Source organism: Girardinichthys multiradiatus, chromosome 3 (genome assembly GCF_021462225.1).
Source record: "Girardinichthys multiradiatus isolate DD_20200921_A chromosome 3, DD_fGirMul_XY1, whole genome shotgun sequence".
NCBI lineage: Eukaryota > Metazoa > Chordata > Actinopteri > Cyprinodontiformes > Goodeidae > Girardinichthys > Girardinichthys multiradiatus.
The window spans coordinates 28,665,928-28,692,723 of record NC_061796.1 but is presented as its reverse complement, the minus strand read 5'-3'; the positions used below and the strand labels follow the sequence as shown (position 1 = coordinate 28,692,723).

At 43.3% G+C, this 26,796-nt stretch overlaps 1 protein-coding gene across 2 annotated transcripts; it reads left to right on the top strand.

Moving 5' to 3' along the window:
- Nucleotides 1-931: 931 nt before the first annotated feature.
- On the top strand, nucleotides 932-25,043 carry LOC124865811 (histone-lysine N-methyltransferase ASH1L-like). 2 transcript variants are annotated; one of them, XM_047361252.1, is made up of 13 exons: nucleotides 953-1,636; nucleotides 9,517-10,406; nucleotides 11,689-15,691; nucleotides 18,422-18,770; nucleotides 18,939-19,112; nucleotides 19,203-19,297; nucleotides 19,380-19,453; nucleotides 19,534-19,579; nucleotides 20,894-20,934; nucleotides 21,026-21,096; nucleotides 21,180-21,854; nucleotides 22,001-22,151; nucleotides 23,110-25,043. In XM_047361252.1, exons 2-11 carry the CDS (start codon nucleotides 9,744-9,746, stop codon nucleotides 21,355-21,357), a joined length of 5,694 nt encoding a protein of 1,897 aa, XP_047217208.1. In that variant the 5' UTR covers nucleotides 953-1,636; nucleotides 9,517-9,743; the 3' UTR covers nucleotides 21,358-21,854; nucleotides 22,001-22,151; nucleotides 23,110-25,043. The 2 variants fall into 2 exon arrangements, with proteins under 2 accessions (XP_047217209.1, XP_047217208.1); XM_047361253.1 differs by lacking the exons at nucleotides 19,203-19,297; nucleotides 19,380-19,453; nucleotides 19,534-19,579; ... (3 more) ...; nucleotides 22,001-22,151; nucleotides 23,110-25,043 and having other exon boundaries at nucleotides 932-1,636; nucleotides 18,846-18,987.
- The last annotated feature ends 1,753 nt before the right edge of the window (nucleotides 25,044-26,796 follow it).

Below are 26,796 nucleotides of genomic sequence, written 5' to 3'. Positions count from 1 at the left end.
CACCAGACTTAATGACTTAATGAAAGCATCCGTGAGCAACAGTTTTCAAGCCTGCCAGCAAGGGAACCTCTGAATGGCATTAAAAAAATGAAGGTTTTTGGAGTGGCCCAGTCAAAGTATGGACTTAAATCCGATTTGGGTGCTTCAGGTTATGACCGAAAACCCTATGTGTTGTTGAATTAAAACTCCTTGTATTTTCTTTAATTAAGTTTGTTTAATATTAAAGTATCGTTAATCATCTGATTAATTCATTCATTCATTAGGGGGGAAAAAGGCAAAAATCGAAGAAAGGGGGCAACACTGTACATGCTTATAAGATCAAACCTGAGTCCTCAACAGGCCTTGTTTGTGTCAGTTCCAGTTGCTTTAAACGTTTAGACTGTAGATTTGGGTAAATTCAGATGAGTGCATATTTGCAGCCATTTTCTGACATATACAGATTAAAACACATCACTTCAGGGGTATGTTCTCTTGTCTTGCCCATTTTGAAGAGTGGCTGAGAGAAATGGGCCCATCATGCTTGTATCCCTGCTCATTGAATGTTTTCAATTAAAGTCTGGATCTTTAGTGTATACTGCAATGAAAGCTGATTATTTTGAGGATATCTCTGTAACAATAAACGTGTCTGCCTATGCTTTTCTGCTTTTAAGCCTGTAAATGGCAACAAAACAACGATGGGGACACGATCTGATGTGTATTACAACTTGTATTACTGTCAAATGCTTGATGATTGAAACACAAATGTGTGAAATGTGTTTTATGTTATCCATTGGATGAATGTTAGAGAGACACTTTGCTTTTGGCTTCTCTGTTTAACTGATGCACGATAAAAAGTCCTCAGTTAAACTTTTTTAATGAATGTTAATATCCTGTCTGCCTCCCCCAGCAGTGTGTGTGGTGAACTCCCGATCTCTCATGACGCACTCTGCAACTCCTGAGCTGCTCACCGCCGAAAAGAAGAAGAAAAAATAAAAAACCCTGACAGCAGCTCACTTCAGCCAAGTCGTCGCCATTTTATTAGGAGACTAAATAACCCTCCCCTGATCGCCTGTTTTGAACCGCAGTGAGATCCTAGGCTTAGTTCGCCGTTTTATCTTCTGCTCTGGCCACATGAAAATGGCTACGCAGTTGCATTCCCGCACATCCAACCGCACACGCACATAAGCACAAGAGAGCTGCAGCCTTCAGCCCGCCCCCCTCCTCATCCTCATTGCCTTGCCTGCTTGTGTGCACATACACGTACATCAGAGCGCCGTGAACCATGAGAACTGGCGGGAGCGATGCAACTTTCCCTGCGCGAGAAGTGGGCAAAATAAGCTCCAGTGGGTGTAACCAGTACGCCACCTAGCTGCGGAGACGCTCCGGCGGAGATTCCGTCGACTGTACGGATTATGAGGAACACCCGCGCCGATGTTGTTGCACGGAGGGCTCCGCGCTCTGCTGGGAATCAAACTCGCATTTCGGGGGGTGTTTTTATGTTTTTAACCAGCCTTAGTTATATAATCGGAGCTACAATCTAATGAACCAGAGGCGGCTTAGTGCTCGCTGTTGGAGCCGATAGGAGAGGAGAGCAGGACAGCAACACCTTCAGCTCCTTTTGCCTTGAACGCAGTTGGCTCTGGGACGCGCTCTCTGGGTAAGTAGCTACGTAGCCGTATTACAGATTGTCGTGGCAGTCCGTATTAATGTGCGCAGGCCTATTCATCATGACCGAGCTCAAATTCGGTGCATCCGCTTTGCGCTAATTTTATCCCTTGTTGCTGAGCGTGTCATCCCCCACCACCTCCTTCCTCTGTTCTCCTTGCGCGGTGATATTTTTCTTATTTCAATGTTGCTGACACCAGCAGGGGGACTGGCAGAGGACAGGGGCAGTGGGGGGTGGGGGTCTCTCGGGACTGATCCACATCAGCAGGCGCGTTTTGATGCCATGCACCCTCTTCTACTTCCATGTTGAGTTTTTAGCTGGCTTGCTGTGCATGTGGTTTTTTTTTTTGTTGTTGTGTGTTTTTATTAAGACGCTCAAACGCGTCATATGTAATAACGGAGGGAGCGGAGCAACAACAACACGTGTGTTTCATTTGCAAGTGCGCCAGCATCAAGCGGATGGTGCGCAAAGTCATTTTTAGAGGAGGCAAAGCTCCACTGTATCTACAGTAGCAACATCAGTCAGCCGACACAACTGCGACCTGAGTACATAATGTTCAATCAACACACTTCTAACTGGGTGGGTATGTATGTGCGAGGAGCTGCGATACAGAGGATTGCAAAAGTAATCACACTCCTTGAACTTTTTCCTTGTTCTGTCAACCACAAACTTCAGTTTGCTTTACAGGGGTTTTATGTGTGGCAAAATTGTGAAGTGGAAGGAGAGTGTACCTGGTTTTTAATAAATAATAAAATGAGAAAAGTGTGGTGTGCATATGTATTCAGACCCCTTTGCTCTGATAACCCTAAATCAAAATCAGTGCAATCAATTGCCTTCAGAAGTAATGAGTAAATAAACCACCTGTGCAATGTAATCTCAGTATAAATACAGGTAGTCTGTGAAGGAATGAGAGGTTTGTTAGAGACAAGTAGTGAACAAACAGCATCGTCAAGACCAATGAACTGAGCAAACAGGTCAAGGATAAAGCTATGGAGAAGTTTAAAGCAGAATAAGGATATAAGACAGTATCCCAGTGTCTCTAAACATCTCACACAGCTCTGTTCAATGCGCTATCTCAATTGAAACTGAATTGCCCAAGTGCAAATCTGCCAAGACATGGTCATCCACCTAAACTGACAGGTTGGGCAGGGAAGCAGCCAAGAAGTGACTTTGGAGAAGCTGCAGAAATCTATAGCTCAAGGGGGAGAAACTCCTGACAGGACAATTATTTGTCATGCACTCCACAAATATGGCCTTTATGGAAGAGTAGGAAGAAGAAAGGCATAGTTGAAAGAAAGCCAGAAGAAGCCAGGCCATTTAGAGGACACAGCAAACATGTGAAAGAAGGTGCTCTGATAAGATAAATAATTTAATGTTTTGGCCTACATACAGTTATACTGACTCTGGCAGCCAAATTAACACTACACATCACAGTGAAGACACTTTCCACACAGAAACATGGTGGTGGCAGTATCATGCTGTGGGGATGCTTTTCTTTAGCAGTAGAATGTAAACTGGTCAGAATTTATGGGAAGATGAATGTAGTTAAATACACGATATTGCTGAAAGAAAATCTGCTATAGGCTGAAAAAGACTTGGAACTGAGGTGGAGCTTCACCTTCCAGCAGGACAGCAAACATAGCTACAAAAAGCTGGCTTAGATCAAAGCCTTTTCATGTGTTAGAATCCCCTAGTCAAACTTCAGACCTAAATCCAATTGATAATTGATTCCAAGATTTAAAAACTGGCGTTCACAGATGATCTCCTGTCAAACTGACAGTGTCTGAGCTATTTTGCAAGGAAGGATGGGCAAATATTTCAGTTTCTAGATATACAAAGCTGGCAGAGACATTCCACAAAAGATCTGCAGCTGTACGTGCAGTGAACTGGGGTTCTACAAACTATTGACCCAGGAGGGCAGCTACATATGCACACCACACTTTGGACATTTTTACTAAAAACAAAAATTGCAAACCTTGCATCATTTTTCTTCTGCTAAGTGCTAATCCATCATATAAAATCCCAATAAAATACATTGAAGTGTATAATTGTAATGTGACAAAATGTAAAAAATGTTCAAGGGGTATAAATACTTTTGCAAGGCACAATACTTCCCAGCAAGGGTGCCTCCAGAAGGTTTTGAAATGGGGTTCCAGATGGGGACCACTGATAATCTTTTCGGGCACCGTAAAAGCTAGAGCCAGAATGTAATTTCAGGAATTTTATTATGCTGTCTCCTTATATTAGGGGGGCAAGGACAGGAATGAGAAGCATGCTGTGAATGACACAAACAGAGACAAGCCAATAAATAAATAAATTAACCATGTACTCTCCTATTTTGGTTCATATTAATCAAAAAATATATGCATCTACGACCGTCTGGCAGGTGGGGGGCGGCAACACATTTGTAATGGGTAGCCTCTGCCTCATGGCCCGTCCTTGTAAGTTCCACTCCTTCCCTGTGAAGTAGGACTGCGAGGAGGTGGTCACTGACCGACTGACGGCGAGGCTTAACGGTTCAATAGCTTGAGTTGCCAACACTGGAGCCCAGTTTCCAGCTGGTGTCCCGCTGTTGTCGGGCAGATGCTAGCGGCTGTTGTGGTCCTCAATGATAACACTGTCACAGGATGGTGATCATGATGCTGCTGGAAAGATGGAGGGCCATTATCATGATTTAATCGTCCCTCTCCGGGGGAACCACACTGACTTACGGTGTCAAGTCTACCCATCATCCTGTCACTGGGAATAGCTTCTGCTCTAATCCTAGAATAATTTTGAGTTATGTATGAGAGGTATGGCTCTGGAGAGCGTAAGGAGCTATTAGTATGCTCTTTCACTGATCTTGAATGGGCTTACCATTTCAGGTTTGAAAACTTGCCACTCATCGTCTTCTGTCGTCACTTTTCACTACGGCTGTTTCAGAAAAGTGTTTATTTAAAGCTATTACCCAGACTTTTTGGTAAAATCAGCTAGACTGACTTTAGATCTACTTTGTCACCCATAGAATAACATTTCATGGTCAGATAGTGTTTGTTTTGCTATTTTGTTATAAATAATGATTTTTTTCAAGATAAAATCCACCCTCCTATAATCAAGCTTCCATATTCACATGCCTCTGGTGACATCACAGAAGGCAACTGAACTGATGAGAGCCCGCATTTGCAATTTCCTTGTTTTTGTTCTAACTTTTCCTTCAAATAGATCTAAGATTCCTAGTGTATCATATATAACTTTATGACAACAGTGTTCTCTATAACATGTAATTATTAGTTATTTGGATTTTAATACATAAACAGTTACAAATATAGAATAAACTGTCATTACATTTAATTTTTGAAGTAATTATAGCAGAGAATATTAGACCTTTTTGCAGCTATGCTGTTTACAGAGTAACACTAAAAGTATAACTAGCTGATATTAAATGGTTAATTAGTTAACAAAATGTTTAGACAAGAGAACTGTTATTTTTGTGAGAATACTAAACTCTAATTATTGATGTTTGCAAACCCAAAACTAACGATAAAAGGTTTGTTATTTTTGCTGTTTGAAATAGTTTTTAATAGTTGAAATAGTTTTTCCCATTGTGGCATCCATGAGAGCATCAATAATTACAAATACTTTTGAAAATATGATTAAATGCAGCTTTTGTGAGCTGTTTAACAGTACAATCACACTACTTAATGCAGGTTTTGTACTGAAGTAGTGTAATTAATTATGGATGAGCTTTGGTTTTAGAGCAGTATTTGTGTTTGGGGGACTCTGACTTTATGGACTGATAGATTTATAGCAAATGAAACACCAGGATGACACTTTTTATTGTCACTTACTGTCATTTTAATTAATGCCACAAAGTATTGTTATTGAATTGTAGGTGCTAAAGTGAGGGAAAAGTGTATAGGCCTTCTTTCAGCTAGCGCATTGGCAGTGCACAGCAACAGGTGAGGGAACAGACAGTTACTCTGTGCTCCATACAGTCACAGAAATCTCTTTTCACTCTAGCACTTTCTCTAGCATCTCTTTAGAAAGACTTTACGCTGTGGTTTACCCTAATGCTAATAGCCAGCCTTACCTACCTTCAAAGATGTTAACCTCTTGTCAGAATGGCTGCAGCAAAGAAAACTAAGCAGATTTCTGGAAAATATGGCAACAATAAAGGTCAAGGTAACTACCAATGATGCGTCCTGCAGAGCTGCTGCATCCCTCACTACTTCTGACTTTTAATAAGCCCCGATCTATCAGTTAGCCCCAGCATGCATTGACCTGCACTTTAGCTGGCACCATCACTATAAATCCAGTCAACACCAGCGAGAGAAGTCAGAAAAAACTCCTATTGTTCAGTTGACAGAAGGAGAAAATTAAAGTATGAATTCAGACTGGATGCAGTGCCTCTAGTCTGGCAAAGTGAGTAACACTTTGCCAGACTACGAGGCGATGCGAGTGATATAAATTTAGCCCAGACTGTAGCAAGGGCTCACCAGGGCAATAGCCCAGGTCTCCAAAGTTTGGGGGCCCAGAAAAGAGTTGTTATATTCAACAAATGTATGTTTTTCAGGTGACATGTTTTATTTCCAAATAAGTGCAAGCAGTCTCTGTGAGGTGTTGGATTTTTGCCCTCATTTTTGAAAACAATGCCTTAGGTTTAACCTAACCCACAACTCCTAGCACATCAACAACAGCAAGCGTTACACGCATGCTCCCTGCCTTCTTCTTTATTTTTGGTGGATTTTAGTGACTGTTACATTACAGAATTCAGTAGTGCAGTTACTACGATGTTCTGGGTCACTTTTATGAATGGGTGAAGACATTTGCCGTGTTTATGAAAGACAGAAAGAATTTTTCCATTTAGAAAAGCCTAAAATAGGTTATGTATATAGAACTATCAAGCTATTGTCATTTCTATGTGCAAAGAAATACTTGTGTGGGTAGGGCTCCCAAAGGTTTTGGGGGGTCATCAGAGTCAAATTCTGGGTCGAGCTTGTACAGTTATTATTTTTTTAACTTAATGCAACTTCAGTGCTTTAAAATCTGTGTCACAGTTTGTCAAAAGTCGCTTGTCCGCCATAATATTTACCAATGCTGGCTAATCAGATTGATTTTTGCGCCTTATGTGATGTCATCAAATACACACAAAGCAGAATTGGCAGTATTTTCTTCTTCAGCCCATTGTTACAACTTTGTATTTTGTGAAACACTTGGAGTGGAAATCTAGACTTTATCACTCAGCTGTGTTTTAATGTCAGTATGCATTTGTTAGTGGAAAACAAATTGGCACCCTTGGATAGCATCTTTAAGAAAGCTACCATCCACGTCTGTACTAGTTTGATTTTATTGTAAGTAGGACTGGCCTTGAACATGTTTTCCAATACTGTTACATAAGAGAAGTTACTGGAACAGATGTCGATTTGTGTGATTCAAGAAAAGAGTTCCTGTGTGTGTTTGGACTCAGGACCCAGAGGCAGGAAAGATGGTCTACTGAGCTCCTAAATGAAAACATTAAACTAAGATGCTCTCAAAGGTTTAAGGGAGCAATTCAATGTGTTGTTGAGAGACAGATGAGCTATTTCATAAGTGGTCCTCATGAGAGAGAAGGAGAGAGAGCCGCAAGAATGCTTGGCGGTGTGTGTTTTATTAGAAAATGGACGAGTGTGTCCCTTGGTGAGAGATGGAGACTAATGAGGGGAGCTCAATGACGGATGTCGCTTTTCTTTTCAAACCTTTTTAGTTGAAAAAAAGTCCTGGACGCAGCACGAGTGAGAGTGAAAGTTTTTTTCTGGTGAGCGGATTGTTATTTTTAGGGCGTTTCTCTGGTGTAATGTCACATTAAAAGTCCATTTACAATGGGGTCAATGAAAAGCTTTACTTGACTTAGAGGAAGCAATGGGAGGAGGAGGAATTTGCACTCCTTCCCAAAAATAAGTTTTACCCTTTCCTACGGATTTGTGTTACCACTACTGAAAGGAGGGAGGGAGAAGGGAAATGGTTTGCTTCGTGAATGGGAGGATTTAGGCTGGAAAGGAGGGAAAAACAGAAAGAACAGCTCGGAGGGTAGAAATATGGTTCTGATTAACAACGATACAGTTTTCGGGTTGACTGTTTTTCTGTGTGGTCTGCAGAGAGGGAACATAAGTGAATAGGAGTAATAGAAAATGCATTAAAACAGCTTACTGTTAAACATGAAAAGGAGGAGGTGGGGGTTAAAAAGAAAAGAGACTACAGTGAAGGGAAGGGTACGTGGAGAGGTGGCTGTGGGAGTAGCTGAGAACAGAAGGCAAAGACACTGGGAAGAAGAGAGGAGGAGACTGGATCAAGTGTTCAAATAAATCAGGAGGTGATTGATTGATTCTCTGATTTAGGGAGAGGAACATAACAGAGCTGAAGTATGCAGGTTCAGGGCATGCTGACTGCCTTCCAGATCTGTAGGTACAGTGCCTTGCAGAAGTATTTTGTCACGTGACAGCCACAAACCTCTGTGTATTTTATTTGAGTTTATGTGATTGACTCAATTCAATTCAGTTTTATTTATATAGCGCCAATTCACAACACATTTCGTCTCAAGGCACTTCACAACTACTACTGAGTGTTAGGGTTTGGTCATTTTAGAATGGGCTATGTGTAGGGGTACTAAGTAAAATAATACACTGGTAAAGTGTGTCCATGTAAAGCCCACTGGTGGCCATTGTTATACTAAAAACCACAAGGTCAACACAAAGTGGCACTAGTTGTGAATTAGAAGGAAAATCATACATGTTTTTCAAAATGTTTTCACAAGTACAAATCTGTGGCGTGTATTCATATTCATCCCTCTAAACTTTGAAGGTGCAACCAACGTCCTCCAGAGATCACCTAATTAGTTAATACATGCCACCTGTGTGGACTTTAATCTCAGTATAAACACAGCTGTTATGTGAAGGCATCAGAGGTTGGTTAGAGAACATTACTGGGCAACCAGCACCACCCTGAATGCACCATCCCTGCAGTGAAACATGGTGATGTCAACATCAACCCTGAAATGCTTTGAAATCTGATCCTACTGGAAGACTTGGTGGGAGGGAGGGATGTCTTAGTAACCCCTTTAGACTCATCCACTTACAGAACCAGATCACAGCTTCCACAGAACCATAAAAGCTCAGTAAAATTACATCCACACTGTAAAATGTGGTGGTGGCAGCATCATGCGGTGGAGATGCTCTTTTTTTTTCAGCAGGGACACAGTTTGGTAGAGCTGATGGGAAGATGGATGAAGCTAAAAACAGGGGAACGGTGGAAGAAAACCTGTTAGATGCTGAAAAAGACTTGAGACAGGGCTGGAGGTTCACTTTCTGATCTCTAGATATCCAAAGCTGGTGGAGACATATCCAAAAAGAAAATTAGTTGCACTGGATTTTATTTAGGCACATCAGAGTAAATTATACAAATACACTCCTTACGTATAAGATTTTTCATTTTAAAAAACTTTGCCTCGTTTTCCTTCCAGTTCAGAATTATGCTCCTTTTTGTGTTGATCTGTCACATGAAATTTTAGTGTCAAATTAACATGATAGAAAATGTAAAAGTTGATATAAAAGTACTTTTGTAATTCACTGTAGCTGCAGACTGAGGCTGTTTTGGTGGGTTTGTGAGTAAGTCTTCCAGTTAGAGCTGACATTCTGGGAATCTGATTGGCCTCCTGGGTTTTCTGTATGATGAGATCATCTCTGTGGACACAGACTTTAGCACCTCGCTGCAGCTGCCTGCAGGAAGGGGACTTTCCCCCTCAATTCTTGTGCCGTTGCGATTCAGCATCTGAGCTCACTAAAATGACTAATCTCTGGCCTCTCTCTCTCTCTTTCTCTCTCTCTCTCTCTGTTTTTTTCTTATACTCTTTCTCTTAGATTCATATTTACCCAGCTCAAGTCTGAAGGACAAGAAAGAGATATTCCTTCGCTGGATGACGGCACTAAGCTGCCCTCGAACAGTTAAGGGATCTGTTTTGCTAAACTTTGCGGTCTACACCTGCAGTCTGCTCTTCACATTTGACCCCAACAGTCCTACTGGCCTCATTTGAAGGTGTTATACTGGGAACTCCGGAGCAGACTGCTTCTCCCCCCTGACTTCTCTGATGGACCAGAGAGTGAAGGGGGGGACCCCTCCAGCCACCACCTCCACTCTGGGCTCCATGTCTGCGCCTGAAGACTCTAAGCAGGACCAAGCAGCAGAGAAAAAGAAGAGAGGTGAGGGAGAGAGTTTCAATGTTGGGAAAAAAGAGGAGGAGAAAAGAGGAGCAGGAGGAAAAAGGGAAGGAGACAAGGGAGCAGTGCTGGAGCTGCTTATCGAGGGGCGCTGCGGAGGGCAGCAGGAGCTCCAGCTCTCTGGCAGGGAATCAAACTGCCCCGAGGGGAACGTACGGGTCCGGATTGGACTCCAGGCCAAGCGCACCAAAAAGCCGCCCAAGATTCTGGAGAGCTACGTGTGCAAGCCCACTATCAGGACGTATCAGAGACAAGGCAAGGGGGCTCTGCCGAGGGCAGATGGAGAGGGAAGAGCGGTCCAACAGAACAAAAGCAGCCCAGCCCCAGACGAGGCAAACAGAGAGCAGCGCTCGGGCTTGGATGCCGTCCAGGCCACATCCAAAAAAACTGCATCTGCTGCTTCACTGCTGCTTGCAAAGTCATTATCATCCTCGTCGTCGCAGCCTTTGTCGTTATCCTCGACATTAACTTCAGTGTCTACCCCTGCTTCAGTCCCTAACATATCCAGCCAAGGGACCAAGACCAGCAAACAGGTAGGACACTCATACAACCTCCTACCTGCAGGCAGTAAATCTGGTGCTCAGTGAAGTTAGCTTTAAATAGAAGGAAAAACAACCCAAACTTGCAGTGACTGAGGGTTTTCATCCATTATTAAAGAGCCACATGTTGTAGTTTCTCTGTGTTAGTTTTCAGAGTTAACCAGCAGATTCACACATGCACTAAAATGGTGAAAAGGTTCCAAGAATTTCAGCTCAGGTGTGAAATAAAGTATTGTCTCAGAACTGAAACCTAAGCATCAGATTACAATTAACAGACCTAAAATAAGCTGACAGGACAGCAGCCAGTTGGAGTTATTACAGACATCGGTCCATCAGTCCTTAATCACCCAAGGGAAAGCTCATAGCTTTAGCTACTCAAACGCCACTCGAGCAGCAGCAGCATACCAAAATTACAGAACGAGTATAAAATGTCAAGCCTTCTCATCAGTATTAGTGGCAATTTATAGCTACCAATAGCAATGTTTTCTCTCTCTCTTTCAGTCTCTGCCTGGCCCTCTATTTCCGTAGCTCTTTTCTATTTTTACATCCCTCTTTTCTCTAAGCACTCTCATTTATCTTTCACTCCCCCCTCTGTCCTTGTCCCACTATGTTTCTCCACCGTCGCATTTCTCCTTTCCTTGTCCCCATTCCTGTTTCCATCACCTGGCTCTCCTTTTCCTCTGTGTCCTTTTTTTCTACCAGTTTGACCCATTTTATCAGTGTACTCTATTTTGATGCAGAATCTTTTTGGGTTACACGCCCCTGTTATAATGTCGAGTTTTTGGTACATAAAATATGACACAATAAGGTGTCTTTATGTGACTTTGAACATTGCCTGGTTGTTGGTGCCAGAAAGATAGAGAGTGTTTCAGAAACAAACTTTTTACTAGGATTTGTTTTCAAAACCATCTTTCGGGTTTACATGTACTGGTCCGAAACAGAGAAAATATCCAGTGAGCAGAATACCATCTAGAGCCTTAAAGCAGATGAGCTACAGGTGCAGAATACCCAACCTCGGCCCACTCCTGTCAGTTAAGGAAACAGTGAAACTGGATGCGTCCGTCCGTCCGTCCGTCCGTCTGTCTGTTTTCAGTTTCCCTCCTTACACTTTAGTTTGTAAATCAGTTATAAAATCAGTTGTAAATCAGGATAATTTAACATGGTCTTTTTGATACTACACAAAACATAGTATTTTAACAGGGATGTGTGCACTGTAAGTAGTAAATATCAAAGTTATTACTGTCTGTGACAGAAATTGTATTTTTGCATTCCCCAGGTTCCCATCTCGCTGGCCGATAAGACAGATGAGAATTCAAATGGCTCAATAGAAAAAGTGAAGAAAGACAAGCTTCCAAGTGTCAATGGACAGTCCGTTTCTTCAGGAAATAAACCCAGTTCTCCCACAGCAGACCAGACAGCTTCAGCCACTCCGTCCACACCAAGCAAGCAGACAGTCTCCACTTCAGAAACCAGGAATAAAGGGAATAGCTCCAAGAAACACAATGGTTTGGTTCTGACAGCAAAACAGAAGGAACTATCGAATGGGAGGAGCTCTTCAAATATCCTTGGCACTTCATCCTCGTCAAAAAGCAAAGCTGGAAAACACAGTGGTTCCTCTTCTGCTTCTTCCACAGAGACCCCAGCAAGGCCTCTGGTGTCTTCTGGCTCCCATAAAGAGCTTTCCAGTAAGACTAAGCCAGACTTTCCTTCCTGTCATCAAGTCACCCCCAAATCACAGTCTTCCCCCTCTGTGGATCCTTCCTCTGCCCAGTCAGAGGGTCGCGATCCCTCTCCACAGCCACTGATACATAATAAGAGAGAGAAAGAGAAGAAAGCCAAGAAGGAGAGACGGAGAGATAAAAAATCAAAGAGAGATAGATCAGAAGCAGAGAGAGAAAAAAGAAAGGGTGAGGTGAAGAAAAAGAAGAAGGGGAAGGATGGGAAATTAAGACATGACAAAGAAAAGGATCAGAAACACAGAACTGATGAATTATGGAGAGATAACATAAAGAATGAGACAGGAAAGGGAGATAAGCTAAGCCCTGACAGACTGAGAACAGAAGATATTAATGCAAAATGTGGTGAAACAGTTGGGACTGCTAAATTAGATAAAGGCTGTAAAAAAGTGACCCCAGTCAGACTAGAGGAGAAAGAAAAGACAGTTGACAGCTGTAGGCTTGCTAAACAAGGCGAGCCTGTAACAACAGGTGATTCCAGTAAATCAAAAGAACAAGACGTTTCGAGACATTCGGCAGTATCTCCACCCCTCTCTACGTCTTCTGCTCCTCCCCCGCTGCCCCCATCTTTCTCCCACATTCCCGTTTCTCCCCCCTCTTCTCCCCGGGAGCAGGACAGCCGACCGCTCAAGAAACGTAAAGCTAGAAGGCCCAGCTGGACCAAGCTGGTACACCGTGCCCACAGAGCGGAAAATCAGGAAGCCACTTTGGATTCCCTGCATAATCCATCGCTAAGTTTCCCCCAGATCACTAAGAAGTTGTTCCCTGCCAAGACCACTGTTCAGCAGAGCGATGAGTCACAGTCAGCACCCTCAAGCTCCTTATCCAGCTGCCCTCCCCCAATGTCTTCAGCAGCCCAAAAACAAACTCTCCCTATGTCAGATTCAGTCCGAAAGAGGGGCCGCCCAAAATCTCACAGCTCCAGCTTGGATGAGCCTCCTCCGCGACTATCACCGAACGATCTTTCCACTGAGCATCCCTCTGTAGGGTGTGACAAAGCTAAGAAAGCCCCCGTGTTGGTGCCGATACTGCAGTCCAACTCCAGCCCTAAGAAGCGAGGGCGCCCCCCCAAACGACCCCTCCCAGAGGATCAGGGTGAAGATGCACTGAATCCCCCAAATCGCGAGGAAAGGAGCGAAGACTTTCATCCTCCTGAACGGGAGAACCGGCAGCTAAAGATCAGAAGACTGATTAATGAGATGAAGAGAAGAAAGAAGAGGAGACTTCACAAAGTAATAATGTCTGGTTATGTGGGGAAGGAGGGACGTGGAGGCGAGGCATCTCATGGTAAAACCTCGCTGAGAATGTGTAAATCGATTGAGGCTACAACAGTTCACACCCTTTCGGCCCTGTCCTCCTCATTCGGGAGCAAGCTGGGCCCTCAGATCAATGTGAGCAAAAGAGGAACCATTTACATGGGCAAGAGGCGGGGACGCAAGCCCAAGTCCCAATCAGCGAACATAAACGCCAGCTCTCAGACCTCCACTCAATCGTCTTTGTTTACTAGTCCCCCTGAAGCATCTCTTTTCTCGTCTAACCAGCCACAGGCTCCATCTCACCCATTTCCTTCCCCGTCACTTACCCACTCCAGTGGAGCCCAGAGTCCTTACAGCGAAGGCAGCCTCACAGAACCAACATCCTCCCTCCTCTTTTCCCACCATTTCTCCCTTCCTTCCCCATCCTCCTCTTGTACGTCCCCACGTCCTACTTCCTCCTCGTCCCTCTCCCCCTTTGTGAAAAAGAGCTGTCCATGTCAGGGGAGACAGTTTCCCTTCCACCAGTCTTCATGTAAGCTCTCGGGTGCCACCCCTCAGATGCATCACGTACCTGGCTCTCCGAGCCACCTGAAGGAGGCCACGCCCTCCCCCAGGAGCGAGTCGCACAGTGACGAGACCCTGCCGAGTGACAGTGGGATTGGAACGGATAATAACAGCGTCTCAGAGCGAGGGGAGATGAGGGGAGCCCGAGGAATACTGAGGATGGGTCAGGGGTCGGGGGTGATTCTTGGTGGTCAAAGGCTACCTCCATCTCTTGTGGACCACCCCTCTCCAGTCTCGTCGCCCCTCTCTCATGTGCCCAGAAACTCAAGCATTATAAGCAGCTCAGTCGTAGCAGAGCGGCACAGAGACCGGCACCGACACAGGCGCAGGGATTACGACTGCCCCTCTTCCTGCGCCTGTCTGTGCACCTGTCTGGGACACAACAAGTGCACTCATTCAGACTATTACAGCTGCCTTGGACACGGTGCACTCAAGAGACAAAAGAACAAACATAAGAAGAAGCACCAACAGATGCACATGCAGGACCCAGAGTTCCTAGCTGAACTGGACGATTTGATTGCTCAGTTCAACGAGGTCCACATCGGACGACGGAGCTGGGCGAGGACAGGACTCGGGCAGAGCTTTGACGGAGGAAGGCGGCATCAGTCCTCCTCTCATTCCCACCGGTCCAACATCTTCCGGATCAATCTGAACGGCTTTTACTCTCCGCACCCTTCATCCTTTCCAGTAGCTCCTTCCTTCCCCCCCCAGCCCTTCTATCCCTGCCATTGTAACAGGAAGCTGGACCGCCGGCAGTGCGGCTGCCCCTCAAAGTTCCAGGAAACAATTGAAAACATGGGCTTTTATGGCAGCTACCCACAAGCACCACCATCGCTCTACCACCACTTCCCCAGCTCCTTCCCGCTTCCACCCCCTCACCAGTACGCCCCCCATCAGCCCCACCACGCTCACATCCTCCTGAACCCAGCCAGATTCCACAGGCGTAGAAGTAGGTTGCTCAGAGAGGGAGCTTTAGGAGGAGAGGTGGAAGGAGATTTAGGGGCTAGCAGTAGAGGAGCGGGCTCAGGGTTTGTTTCTGGCCTTTCATACGGCTGGGGGAGGAGCGAACACAAACATAAACACCGACACCGGCACTGTGAGCGAAGCATGGAAACTGAAGAGGAGTTACAGGACGAGGAGGAGGAAGATGGAATGGATAGGGAGCTGTTGGGCGGTTCAAAGACGCAATCAGGGTTCATTTTTGGGCAAGTAGAGGGAAGGAGGAAAGGGGTAAAAGGACCAGGAAGCATGTTGTCTAAAGATTCACCCTGGTTACGTCAAAATGGAAGCATTCCCTTCTCTGCTGCCACCTCCTCTTCATCATCTTCTTCAGCAGAGAGGTACAAAAACACATCTCTAACCTCTTTAGGGCTTGGTTCTACTCACCTGTCTTCCTTCGGAGGAGGCTGGGGCGGCTTGGGTCAAAGCTGGGCAACATTTGGGAGTCTGGGAAGCCCAGGATTTGGAACCCTAAACCCTGGCTGGAGAGGCTTTTCCAGGGAGAAGCACATGGGCAGACTGACTGCCTCAGAAGGAGAGGATGAGGATGGCGAAGAGAATGTGGAGAACTCACACCTGTATGCCCCAAAACACACCAACCTGTTCACTGCCATGTCAGCAGCGGGGAGGAGCCTTAGGTGCGGACTGGCCATCAGGAACCCTGGAAGTGGAGAAAAGTCGTGGAGGAGGGACGAGCCAGCATGGACAGAGAGGAGGGAAGGAGGTGAGGATGCTTAAATGATTGGAAAACTGTTGAATCCACAACTGTTTTCTGTTGTTGCTTCACTGGCAGTAAATGCGAATCTATTTTCAATGCTGACAGCAATCCAGATAAAACAGAGACTGCGACCATTGAAATATAACAATAGCAGCTGAATAATGACAGCTAGCTGAGAAAATGGGTTTACGCAGAGAGCCTCTTTTCGCTCGCAGAGTGTGACAGATTTTGTTATTTGCACAGTGTGGAGACGTAACTCCGCCAACCAGCAGCCGTGTGCTCAATATAGTGACAGCCCTGCTTTTCCTCAGGTGTTGTTGAGCCACACATCAATGTCTGGAGGGTTCATGAGGAGAAATCAGACTCCTCTCTTTTTATAGCCGGCTGTAGAGTCCTCTTTCTGTACAAGGGCACCCACACAGCCACTCTGCAGCCACTCCTGTCAGATGTTTTTTATAGAAATTACAGTGGTGATCAAAGGTTTACATACACGGACAAAGGGCATGAATATCACATTATTATTATGATTATTATGATTATTATTATTATGGATAAGACTTTTGACAAGGGTCCACAGCTTTTCAATTGAGCTGAGGTCGGGGCCATTCCAGAAGCTTAGTCCTGGCTTGCTTTATCCATTAAAAACTGTTTTGGGATCATTGTCTTGTTGGAACAACTAATTCTATCCAGATTTCAACAGTCTGGCCCAGAATGTGACACTTGGATGAAAGGGAATTGGTTAGGATGTTTAGGAATTAACCAGAAACCACCATTGCTCAAACCCATTATGAAACTCCAAACTGCTGGATACACTATTGTCACCCTCGATGATGAAGGTGGTTTTACATAGCCTGGAGTGAGAAGGTATCGACCGAGCAAGACAGTCTTGCTCCAAAATCAAAGGTTTAAAGCTAAAATGAAGTTTACATCTACCCACGAGACAAATATTGAGCTATTTAGCCAAAATGGCAAGAAATATGTTTTGAATCACAATGATGCTTTTAAATCTTTATCAATTGTCAACTATGGTAGAGGTTGCATCATACTGTGGGGCTCTTAAGCGGTCAGTGGTACTGGTGCATTGAACAAAGTGTGTGTTCATGATTAAGAGTTCAGTTCCTTCTTCGTTATTCCATCCACTTTGTCCACTGCACCAGTACCACTGGCAGTGAAACAGCCTCACAGCATGGTGCTGCCACCACTATGCTTCACCATCAAGCCTTTCCCCAGAAGTGACACTGGTGTTCCAACAGTTTCCAATTTCATATCAGATTTGAGCCTTGGTGATGCCTGGGTTGTTCCTGCTTAGAGATGCACAGTGTCATCATCACAATACTAATGTGTGCAATAAAGCAATCACAAAGCATTGCTTGGCCACTTTAATGTGCTTTCCCTGCCCATTATGGCCACAACTGATATAGATTTTAGCAACCAAGATCAGAAAGCTTAAAGTGAACACTGGGGAGATTGTCCTGATAAAAAAGAAAGGGAATAATGACAAACATGTAGATTAATCACAATCAACATAATCTATATTCAACAGTTATATTGCAATGTCATGTTTTTCTAATGTCCCCAAGGCCTATTTAGCCCTAGTGAGCCACTTAACTAATTTTCTTCAATCTTAGGTTGACAGATTGGGACAAGTTGTTGAAACTTGGACATAAGTAGGTGATACAACAGGACAGTCATCCCAGACAGACATCAAAACTGGTTTTAGACTAGATAAAGTAGGCTGACATTAAGCTTCTGGAATGGACCCGTCCTCAACTCTTAGTCCAGATAAATGGATTATGCTTAAAAGCCAGGTCACTGCCAAGAATACCATTTCGCCAAGACTTTTTGTCAAACGTTCAATCAGAATTCAGCCAGAAGCTTACTGATGGCTACAAAAACTGTGTGGTCAAGATAAAACCTGAGAAATTTAACCAAATATTAGTTGAAGTGTATGTTTATATTTGAACCTCTGTGAAATCTTTAAAATCCACATTAAATTCAAACACGTGCACCCAGTTCTTATTTTTAAAATCCGTTAAAGACGTATGTTTTATATTCCTTGCACCATCATTAAAAGCCTGAAACAAAAATGACATTCATGACTTTAATAAGTGTTTGTGAACTTCTGACTTGTAATATATCTTGAAGTGAAGCTGCAAGAACATCTTTAAAATCTTCCCGTACCGCACGTTGTCCCAGCTCAGGGCTGCCCATTAGTTAACCACCAGATTGGCTATTTAAAGCTTGCCATGCTCCTCCCCGCTGGGCTGGCCGGGCCTGTTTGACTTGGAAAAATTCAATAAGGAAAGAGTGGTCAGTCTTGTCAGGGGCTGAGGGAAATGGAACAAAAAGATGGATGACCTCAGGAGAGATTGATGAAGGGATCAGAGGGAGGTCAGGAATGGGGCACTGAGAGTGTGTGATGGAAAAAGGTTGTTTTTGTTCCTGATGTAACAAAACAAAGCAGAATAAGAACATTAGGCGGTGTGACTAAAAGGTATGCATGCCTCACTGTGTTTGTGTACATCATCTTTTTCTGTGTGTGCAGCTCATAAATCACTTTTAATGCATTTCCCAGAAGTGATCTGGTCAGAGGAAGTGTTGTGACTCACCTAATCTGTGGTCCGTCCACATGACTCAGCCCAGACTGGCCTCACCTCACACCTTCTGGTGGTTCAATCTCTCAATCACATCTGTCTTATTTCCTCTCCACCACTCGTGCACCTCCCCCCCCTGCAGGTTTACAAGGTGACTCAAGGAGCCAGGGGCAGCGGAGGAGCTTGCCAACTCCAGACTGCGCTGCGTTGAAAAACAAAAGAGGGCCAGGACGTCCCAGGAAGCATCCGCTGCCCTCTGCAGCGTCCTCCCCCACGCGCTCATCCCATGCAACGCCATCCATGTCGCCGGGTGACCTGGTGCCAGAAGTGGGAGGGGATGCAGAAGACGCGGTGCCAGAGAAAAGAGGAGGAGGAGGAGGAGACAGGGGAGGTGGATGCAACACATCGCAGCAGTTCACAGTTTTTGAGTCGCAGGCTCGGAGGAAGAGGGGGCGGAAGAGAAAACACGGTGATTCTCCGTGCCATCAGAGGTGAACACCGGAGCTGGTTGACTGGACTGTTCAATACAACCACTCGCTGCTGTTATATTAACCCATCGTTTTCAGCACTGTGTGCTAAACCAGTGCCCTCTATCTCTCTCTCTCTTTCTCCTTTACCCTCCTGTTCTCTCTACCTCTCTGTTTGCACTTTCCTTTTAGTTTTGCCAAGGACATCCCTGACTGTGACACGCATTCTGAGTTTCTAAGCCAATCAGATGTCGACGAGGCTCCACCGCAACCAGTAGCCACCCATAGGGAAGAGAACAGCGATGGTTCTCCCAGGAAGAATGACCTGAGAGCAGGCCTTTACTCTGACGATTATAAAACTACAGAGTGAGCTGATGGAACCCAGAAACACCCTCATATATAAGATGTTTAATCACCTTTTTTTAAAATGAAAATAATTTATTCTGTTTGTCTCAGTTCTCCCTTCCCTGCAAAGACGAACTGCAGTGAGAGTCTGGAGTACACACCAGGGGAGCATGAGTACAGCCTTTTACCTGCTCCCATACACGTTGGTGAGCACAGATTAATCTTTTCACTCTGTTCTGGCTCGTTCTGGCCGCCCCCGCTCATCTGAACTACCTTAATCTTTCTTAGGAAAATACTTGAGGCTGAAACGAATTCACTTCCAGCTACCATATGATGTGATGTGGCAGTGGCAACATAACCAGGTACGAAGGTAGAAAGAAAAATTGAAGCAAAATGTTGTTTTTAAGAACTTGGATGTAATTCTCATCTGATTTTGCTACAGCTTCAGAGTCAACCTGCTGTTCCCCTGAAAAGGAAGCGGCGTTATTGTGAGTTTATTTCTTACTTAATACAGCGCCCTCCACTTCTATTGTGACCTCAGGTTAAGATTTGCTCAAAAGCCCCAAAATAAATGATTGTTATGGAAACTTGGGGCCTACAAGATGACACTACCTGCTGCAATTTTCTAACAATTAGTTCTGGAGATCTTTTTTACCTCTTCTTGGTCATCACTCCAGATGTTTTAAAGTTACTGCTTTAACTGTGTATATGGGCAAGTTTAAGCTAGTAGCCATTATGCTGTTGGATTCCTGGCCTATGAAGATCAGAATTACACATCTGCCTTCCTTGAATGGCATGTTCTCTTGTCTTTCCCATTTTGAGAAGTGACTAAAACAATGGGAATCTGTGTCGCATCCTATTTATACCCTATTTTCCTCCCTGTGTCTAGTGCCAAGATAAATTTGGTTCCCAGGGCCTTTGGAAGTGAAACAGGCCCACAGCATCACAGATCCAGCATACATAATAGTGGAGAGGTGCTGCTTTTTCACAGTTAGACTTTTTTTTAATGCCAGACCCATCTGGCTTGTCTTTTGTCAAAAAGATCAGGTCTCATCTGACCGAAGCATGTTTCCAAAGGGCAATCCTAATTTCTGTATCTGGTAGCAGGATAAACTTGAGTACTCCTCCAGCCTTGTTTGTTACAATTCCATTTTTTCATTTTTGCTCAATTCTTCAGAAAAGTAGCTATTTACATTTGTAGCAGTTTCCTGACCGTTGAAGAAGACCACAGATCGGTCTTACTTGAATGGCGTGTTCTCTTGTCTTTCCCATTTTGATGATGGGCAAAAAAAACTTGTGTTGTATCATATTTATACTTCATCCTCCTACCTGTGCAGAGTGGTAATGTAAACTTGGTCTGTAGGGCCTTTGGTAGAGAAACAGGCCCACAGCATCACAGATCCTCCACCATTCTTAAAAGTGGACATGAGGTGCTTTTCCAACATGCTCGTTCTTTTTTTATTCTCGACCCACCTTGGCTGTTTATATATTCATATCCCAGGATAGGTGGAAATTATAGATTTTAAGGTTTCCAACTTTATGAAGTATAAATTAAGAATGCTTTAGCTACATTTATTTTATATGGTTGCCCTTGTGTGGCATTATTTCCTGATTTTGGCTTTATTTTTTCTGTAGAAAATAAGTGTCCTCAAATTAAAGGTTGGATTTGATTTTCTGGTTTGAGACTATACTGCTCCAATAAAAAAATCTATTATATCAAGGCTTTTTACTCATCTTTACCAAGTATGCAGATAAGTCTGGTGTGTCAGATTGGGATCTTACTGTGCATCTGATTCACACAGGTCGTCTTAAGCAGAGGACTCCATCTTTCCAGCAAATAGTGGTGGGTTTTGTGGCTTGAGCTTGTTCTATTCCAGTGCAGTTTTAATACTTTGCTTCCACTCATCTCCTCATGCTTGTATGTTACTAAACAGGAGGAGAGCTCTGGAGACATCAGCAGCCTGTTCCCTCACCTCGACATGGAGCCTCTGACCTGCAGTGAGAGGTATGGATTTCAAAATAAGCTGCTGCTAAACTCATTTCAGCGTCAACGGGGTAACTGTCTCCCTCCTTGTGCGCCGGGTCCAGGAGCTTTGTGGTGAAACACAACGTGTTCCTCGTCAGGAACTGGGAGCTTGTGAGAGACCGACAGATCCGAATGAGGATAGAGAGGGGGAGAGACCGAGATGAGGAGGGAGAGGACTCGCAGATCATGTCCTGCGACGGCGCCAGTGGGGACGACAGCCACATCAAGTCAGGTCCATGAAGCAAGTGTGTGTGTTAGTTTTTGTTTCTGTAGGTGTTTGTGGTTGAACCTCGCGCATTTTCATTTTTTTGTTTTGCTGTACATCTGTGTGGACTGCAACGTATGTGTGCGCTCATCCGACTTCATGTTTGGCTTGTCTTTCCGTATCATACCCAGCAGCCCAAAACTAAGTGGTTTTCCAACCACAGAATGCAGCCTGCAGAAATATTTACCTATTTCTGTCATCCACCGCTGGTGTCCAAGAACCCAGCGGGCGTCGAGTTTCCCCATTAGCGATGAAACCACACACTTTCATCCAGCAGACAGAAACTAAAGAGAAAAACAAGCACACATATAATTAAAATGTAATTGTAAAAGTTGATGTTCCTGCCTTCGCTAACGTGCAGAATGCTGTTTGACCTGCAGATCAGTCAGTGGGGGTGGAGGTGACGGTTATAACCAGTGACCCCCACCACCAAAGTCAGGACACCTCCAGCTCGCTCACTGCCACCCACAGCGTGAGTTAACGAACCTGCATACCTTCCACATGGAGAAATAAGTCTTTATATATATATATATATATATATATGTATATAACAGAGCAACGTTTGTATTTTTATAAATTCTGCTTATGCAGCTAGTTGTTCATACTTGTTTACTCCAGCCCATCAACAGCCGGAGCAGACAAGAGGACGAGGAGGAGAAAACAAAACGAGGGGAGAGAGAGGTCTGCAACAGAGAACAGAGGAGGAAACGGTTGAACGATTTACTTTTGACCCTTCAGCATTCATAAACGGACTGAAAGACAGAGATAGGTAAGTGGAGCATCAGCCTGTGTACATTGCCTGCAAAAGTATTCAATCCCCTTTTACTTTTTACACATTTTCCACGTCACAATGCATTTTTGAGTAATTTAAATAGATAATCCGCACAAAGTGTAATGCTTAACTTTATATAGGGCTGTGGCGTGCATTGGTAATCAGCCCCTAAATAAAATCATGTTCAACCAACTGCCTTCACAAGTCACCTAAATTGTAAACAGAGTCCACCTGTGTGTAATTCAATGTCAGTATAAATCTGCTGAAGGCCTCAGAGGTGTATTAGAGAATATTAGTGAAAAATCAGCATGATGAAGAACAAGGAACATGAAGGACAGACCAGAGATAAATAGGTTTCCCCAAGGTAAAACACGATGGTGGCAGCATTATGATGTGGGACAGAGACGTTTGTTGATGGTGAAAGGGATGGACCTGAAAACGTCAGTCCTGGAAAAAAAAGCAACATTTTTAATATGAACATGCTATTCCAGCTGTAAAACACTGCGGTGGCAGCATCATGCTGTGGGGTACGTTTCTTAGGTTTGGTTAAAATTGATAAGATGTTAGAATGGCTAAGTTAAAGTCCAGACCTTAATCAAATCTGTGGCAGAACCTGAGAAAATTGGTGTCCGCAGATGTTCTCCATCCGATCTGACTGAGCGTGAGCACTGGGCAAAGATGAAAGGACAGAAATCATAATCTCAAGATGTGCAAAGCTGGTAGACACACACCCCAAAAGATATGCAGCTGTAATTGCAGTGAAATGTGGTTCTACAAAGTATTGAGTCGAAAAGGCTCGGCATGCCAAACTTCAAACATTTATTCAATTACATTTTTTAAAACCTTCCCATAAACTCCAGATAAAATATTGAAGTCTGTGGATGCAACTCAGGAATAGTGGAATCCAGGAGCTTGTTCAGCATCTTGTTGACTTGTTGATTTTATCTTTACGTAGGGCGGAACTTCTCCAATAAGGGACCAGCCCCAGCAGTGAACAGCTGGACTAAAACTGACGTCACTGCACTGAAAAAGGAGAAAAGAAGAAAACTGGGATGGTTTGAAAAATGATATGTGGCTTAAAATTTAAGAAAAACACAAAAGCTGATACATCAGCGTGCCGAACTTTGCGCTTCGAAGGACATCCCACCAAGGATGAAACTATGGCAACTATTGTCCGAGCAGCGTGAGATGAAAGAGACAGAGACACACTGACGTGGATGAAGGAAAAAAAAGAGAAAAGACCAGCTGAAATGAATTTGCACTAGTGCTGGATGATCAAGCACACTAAAGACTGTATGTATGCTGAGTAGACACACTTTAAAAAAAAAACATATATACACTTTAAATGCTCTCACTTCGGCACCTTAAGCAAAAACAAACTAAAAGGACGTGTGTTGCACGGAAGGTTGAAAGCGGACACGTACAGCCCGGTACTCGGCATTTTCAGCTCCCTAGTTTCTAAGAGACGAGGAGCTCACAAGCCACCCGGGGAGGGAAAAACGCAAATGTAGCCCGGGCTCCCCTTAAGTAGGTCAAAATTGAACCCTCATTCACTTGTTAAGCTTTCAAAGTCACATTGCACCTTTGGGAAATGGCACAAGGAGAAGTGAGCCAGTTAAAAGCTAAAAAAAAAGAGTGTGAGGGTTTTTGGTTTTTTTTTTTTTTGCTTCGCTTTAACAGGACTGTCTGCCATGTACCAGTGAATAGGGAAAAGGGAGGGTGGAAAGAGCTTAGCAATAGGAATTTTGGCATTGCTGCAAGAGAATTTCTAATGAGGTTTTGAGAAAGAGTTTATTTTTTTTTTTAAATGAAAAAAAAAAAATAGTTGTCTGCTATAGAAATGAACAGAATATATCCATGACAGGAATGTTTATTGTTGAACTATTTTCAGTATTGCTTCCAAGGAAAAGGGGGAGATAGTTTTGTTTACTCCAGACTGCCTTTGAGAGTGTTTCCCACTTTGCTTCGGATCACTGACAATCAGAATGTCCTCGGAGGTGGTGGTTGGGGTGGTTGGGTGCCAGGAGGAAAGGGATAGAAAGAACCGATTTACCCCAAAACGCTCTGTAGAAGTGCCATGTCGTCTTATGTGTAAAAGCAAGCTCATGTGGTCTTTAAAAGCAATATCTCCTCTAATAAGGACTATATAAGTACTCCAGTTATGTTTTTTTTCCCCCTTCGTTAATTTGTGAATATTTGAGGACTTTCTGTACAAAAGCATATTAGATTGTTCTCATCTTAGGAGCATTGGATTAACAAGCCTTCAGTTTTATGTGAATGTACAGTATGTAGACCTGTTTTTCTTTCATCAGCAGTAGAGTGTACATTTAGTATAACACTTAGAAGCTACCATTCAGACGTTTTTAACAGTATAAACAGCTGACCAATATATCCTTATAACTGACATGGTTGTATATGATTTTTACTCTTTTAATTTTTGTAGAGTTACATATTTTGCCTCCTTTTTTAGCTGAGCATACTTTGGCCAGACAATGTATGACAGTAAATTAGTTTTTTTTTTGTTTTTGTTTTCCAGTGCTCTCTTTCAGTAGTGTGGCTTCTTATAACGAGCCAAAAAAAGTGCAATTTCTTTGACTGTTTACATACCGTATGTATATTTTTCTCCCTCTTTACTTTTTTTACCTAAAGGCACTACATTATTGCCAGTGGATGATTAACTTTATAGCAAAGGTACACATAAAGAGTTATTTATCTAGTTTGCATGACATGTAACCTATGCCTGTTGCCTCTGACTTTGTGCATCTGATAAGCAAAACATAAAAAAAAAACAAAAAAAACAGTGATAACTCAATGCCATAGAATGTCAGCTCAAACATTTTGCCTCTGTATCCATAATAATAAAAGCATTTTATGTCTCCTGGTACTAAACCCTGTGAACTCGTCATGTTTCAGCCGCGAGGCCCTTCTTCCTGCTGTGTTTGTGTTTTAAGTGGAAGTACCGCAGTGATGTTAATCAGTGTGAGCTAACAGTGCTATCTAGTGGTGTGAGACTCACATTGTGTTGTCCTCTGGAATGACCCACAATGGACGACAGGGCTGGCAGAGAAGCACAATAACAAGATGGGGGAGGGCCGCAGCGTACTTTGGAGATACTGTTATGCTCTCTTCTTTCCAGCCTTTAGAACAACTTGGGGCAGAATTTGATTTGAGCGAACTATTCAGAAACCTAAAAATGGAGTAAGAGTGTGGTCATGTATTTGGGTTTTTATTGACTAGAATATGAGATTTGATCATCTGTTGTGCATCATGACAGATGAAAGTAGCTCCAAAACAACAAGTTTGCAGGAAACCATGTATAATTCTATTTTAAACATTAACCTGTTTATTAGACATCCAAACTAAGACATTTTTGTGTTTTAAAAAAATGTCAACTTGATTTCAAAAGATGGGTAAAGAAATTTGCTAAAAGTCATTCAGCGACACAAGCAAACAACTAAAAGCTGATAACTAAAAAGATACACTATACTGCCAAAAGTATCTGCTCACAGGCCCCAGGTGAACCAATCACTTTCATGGCCACGTGTGTATGAAATCCAGCATCCACGCACATAGACTGCTTCTACTAACGTTTGTGAAAGAACAGGTCGCTCTCAGGAGCTCACTGACTTACGGCGTGGTGGCGTGATGCCACCTGTGCAACAAGTCCAGCCGTGCCAGACCTGATTATTATGAGCAGGTCATAGACGTCTGTGTCAATAACCATCTAATGCAAACAGGACAGTTTAAATATTGCTTAAACTAGCATTTGCATAAACACCAACAAGTGTTTTTGAGTCTAGAGTCTTTTATGATGGTAGAAATCCGGATTGTCATTAGCTCCAGGGAGTTATCAACTAAGGTAAGATACTGACGGCTCATACATGTTTAAGAGAACCTCACTTGAAACGGCCTGAACGTTCCCTCGTCATAGTTGATGAAATTTCAAAAATATCAATGTTCTGAAATCTCTGAACTGCTTACTGCAGAAGATTTTTCACCGACCAAGGAGTGATAAACTCCTCCATATTTTTATATCTGAATGACTCATAAATACGCATTTTAGAAAAAAATTAAACGTGTAAAAATAAAATTTTAAATCCACATTTAATTTTACAAAACATAAGAAAAAAATCCCTCATACTTTTTGGACTGGGTATTTTAAGGCAATATCTTCCATAATGGGATTATGTTCAGAGCCCTGTCCTTGGACTGTTACATTTCCCTCTGACCCCAGCTGAGTCAACTCAACTAAACTCCACCCAGAGGGAGATTATTGCCTTTACATCTCTGTTGGCCAAACGTCGATTTCTCCTGGAATAGAAGCCCCTAAATCCTCCTTCTGTATCAAGCTGGTTAAGAGACACTATATTTTTTTGGAAGTTGGAAGAAAATAAGTACATATTGAGGGGATGCACTGATACGTTTTTCTAAATATGGCAGATTGTTTATGGATTTTTTTTCAGATATGAGAATACTGCTGGATCGAGTGCTCTGCTCTTTGTTGTTAAAATGCGAGGCGTGTGTAGGAGGGGTGGAGGCGGGTGTTTCCCTCTTTTAGTTATTCTCTTATATTGTTAATGTTTGATATTTAATAAAGATATGTGGATTAACAAAATGTTAACAGATTTACATCTATTGTTTG

Excerpts from the sequence above, each read along its gene's own strand:
- LOC124865811 (XM_047361252.1), top strand. The coding sequence starts at position 9,744 with ATGGACCAGAGAGTGAAGGGGGGGACCCCTCCAGCCACCACCTCCACT. Across the intron at positions 15,692-18,421 it reads GACAGAGAGGAGGGAAGGAG|GTTTACAAGGTGACTCAAGG; the intron begins GTGAGGATGCTT and ends CCCCCCCTGCAG. Across the intron at positions 20,935-21,025 it reads CATCTTTCCAGCAAATAGTG|GAGGAGAGCTCTGGAGACAT; the intron begins GTGGGTTTTGTG and ends GTTACTAAACAG.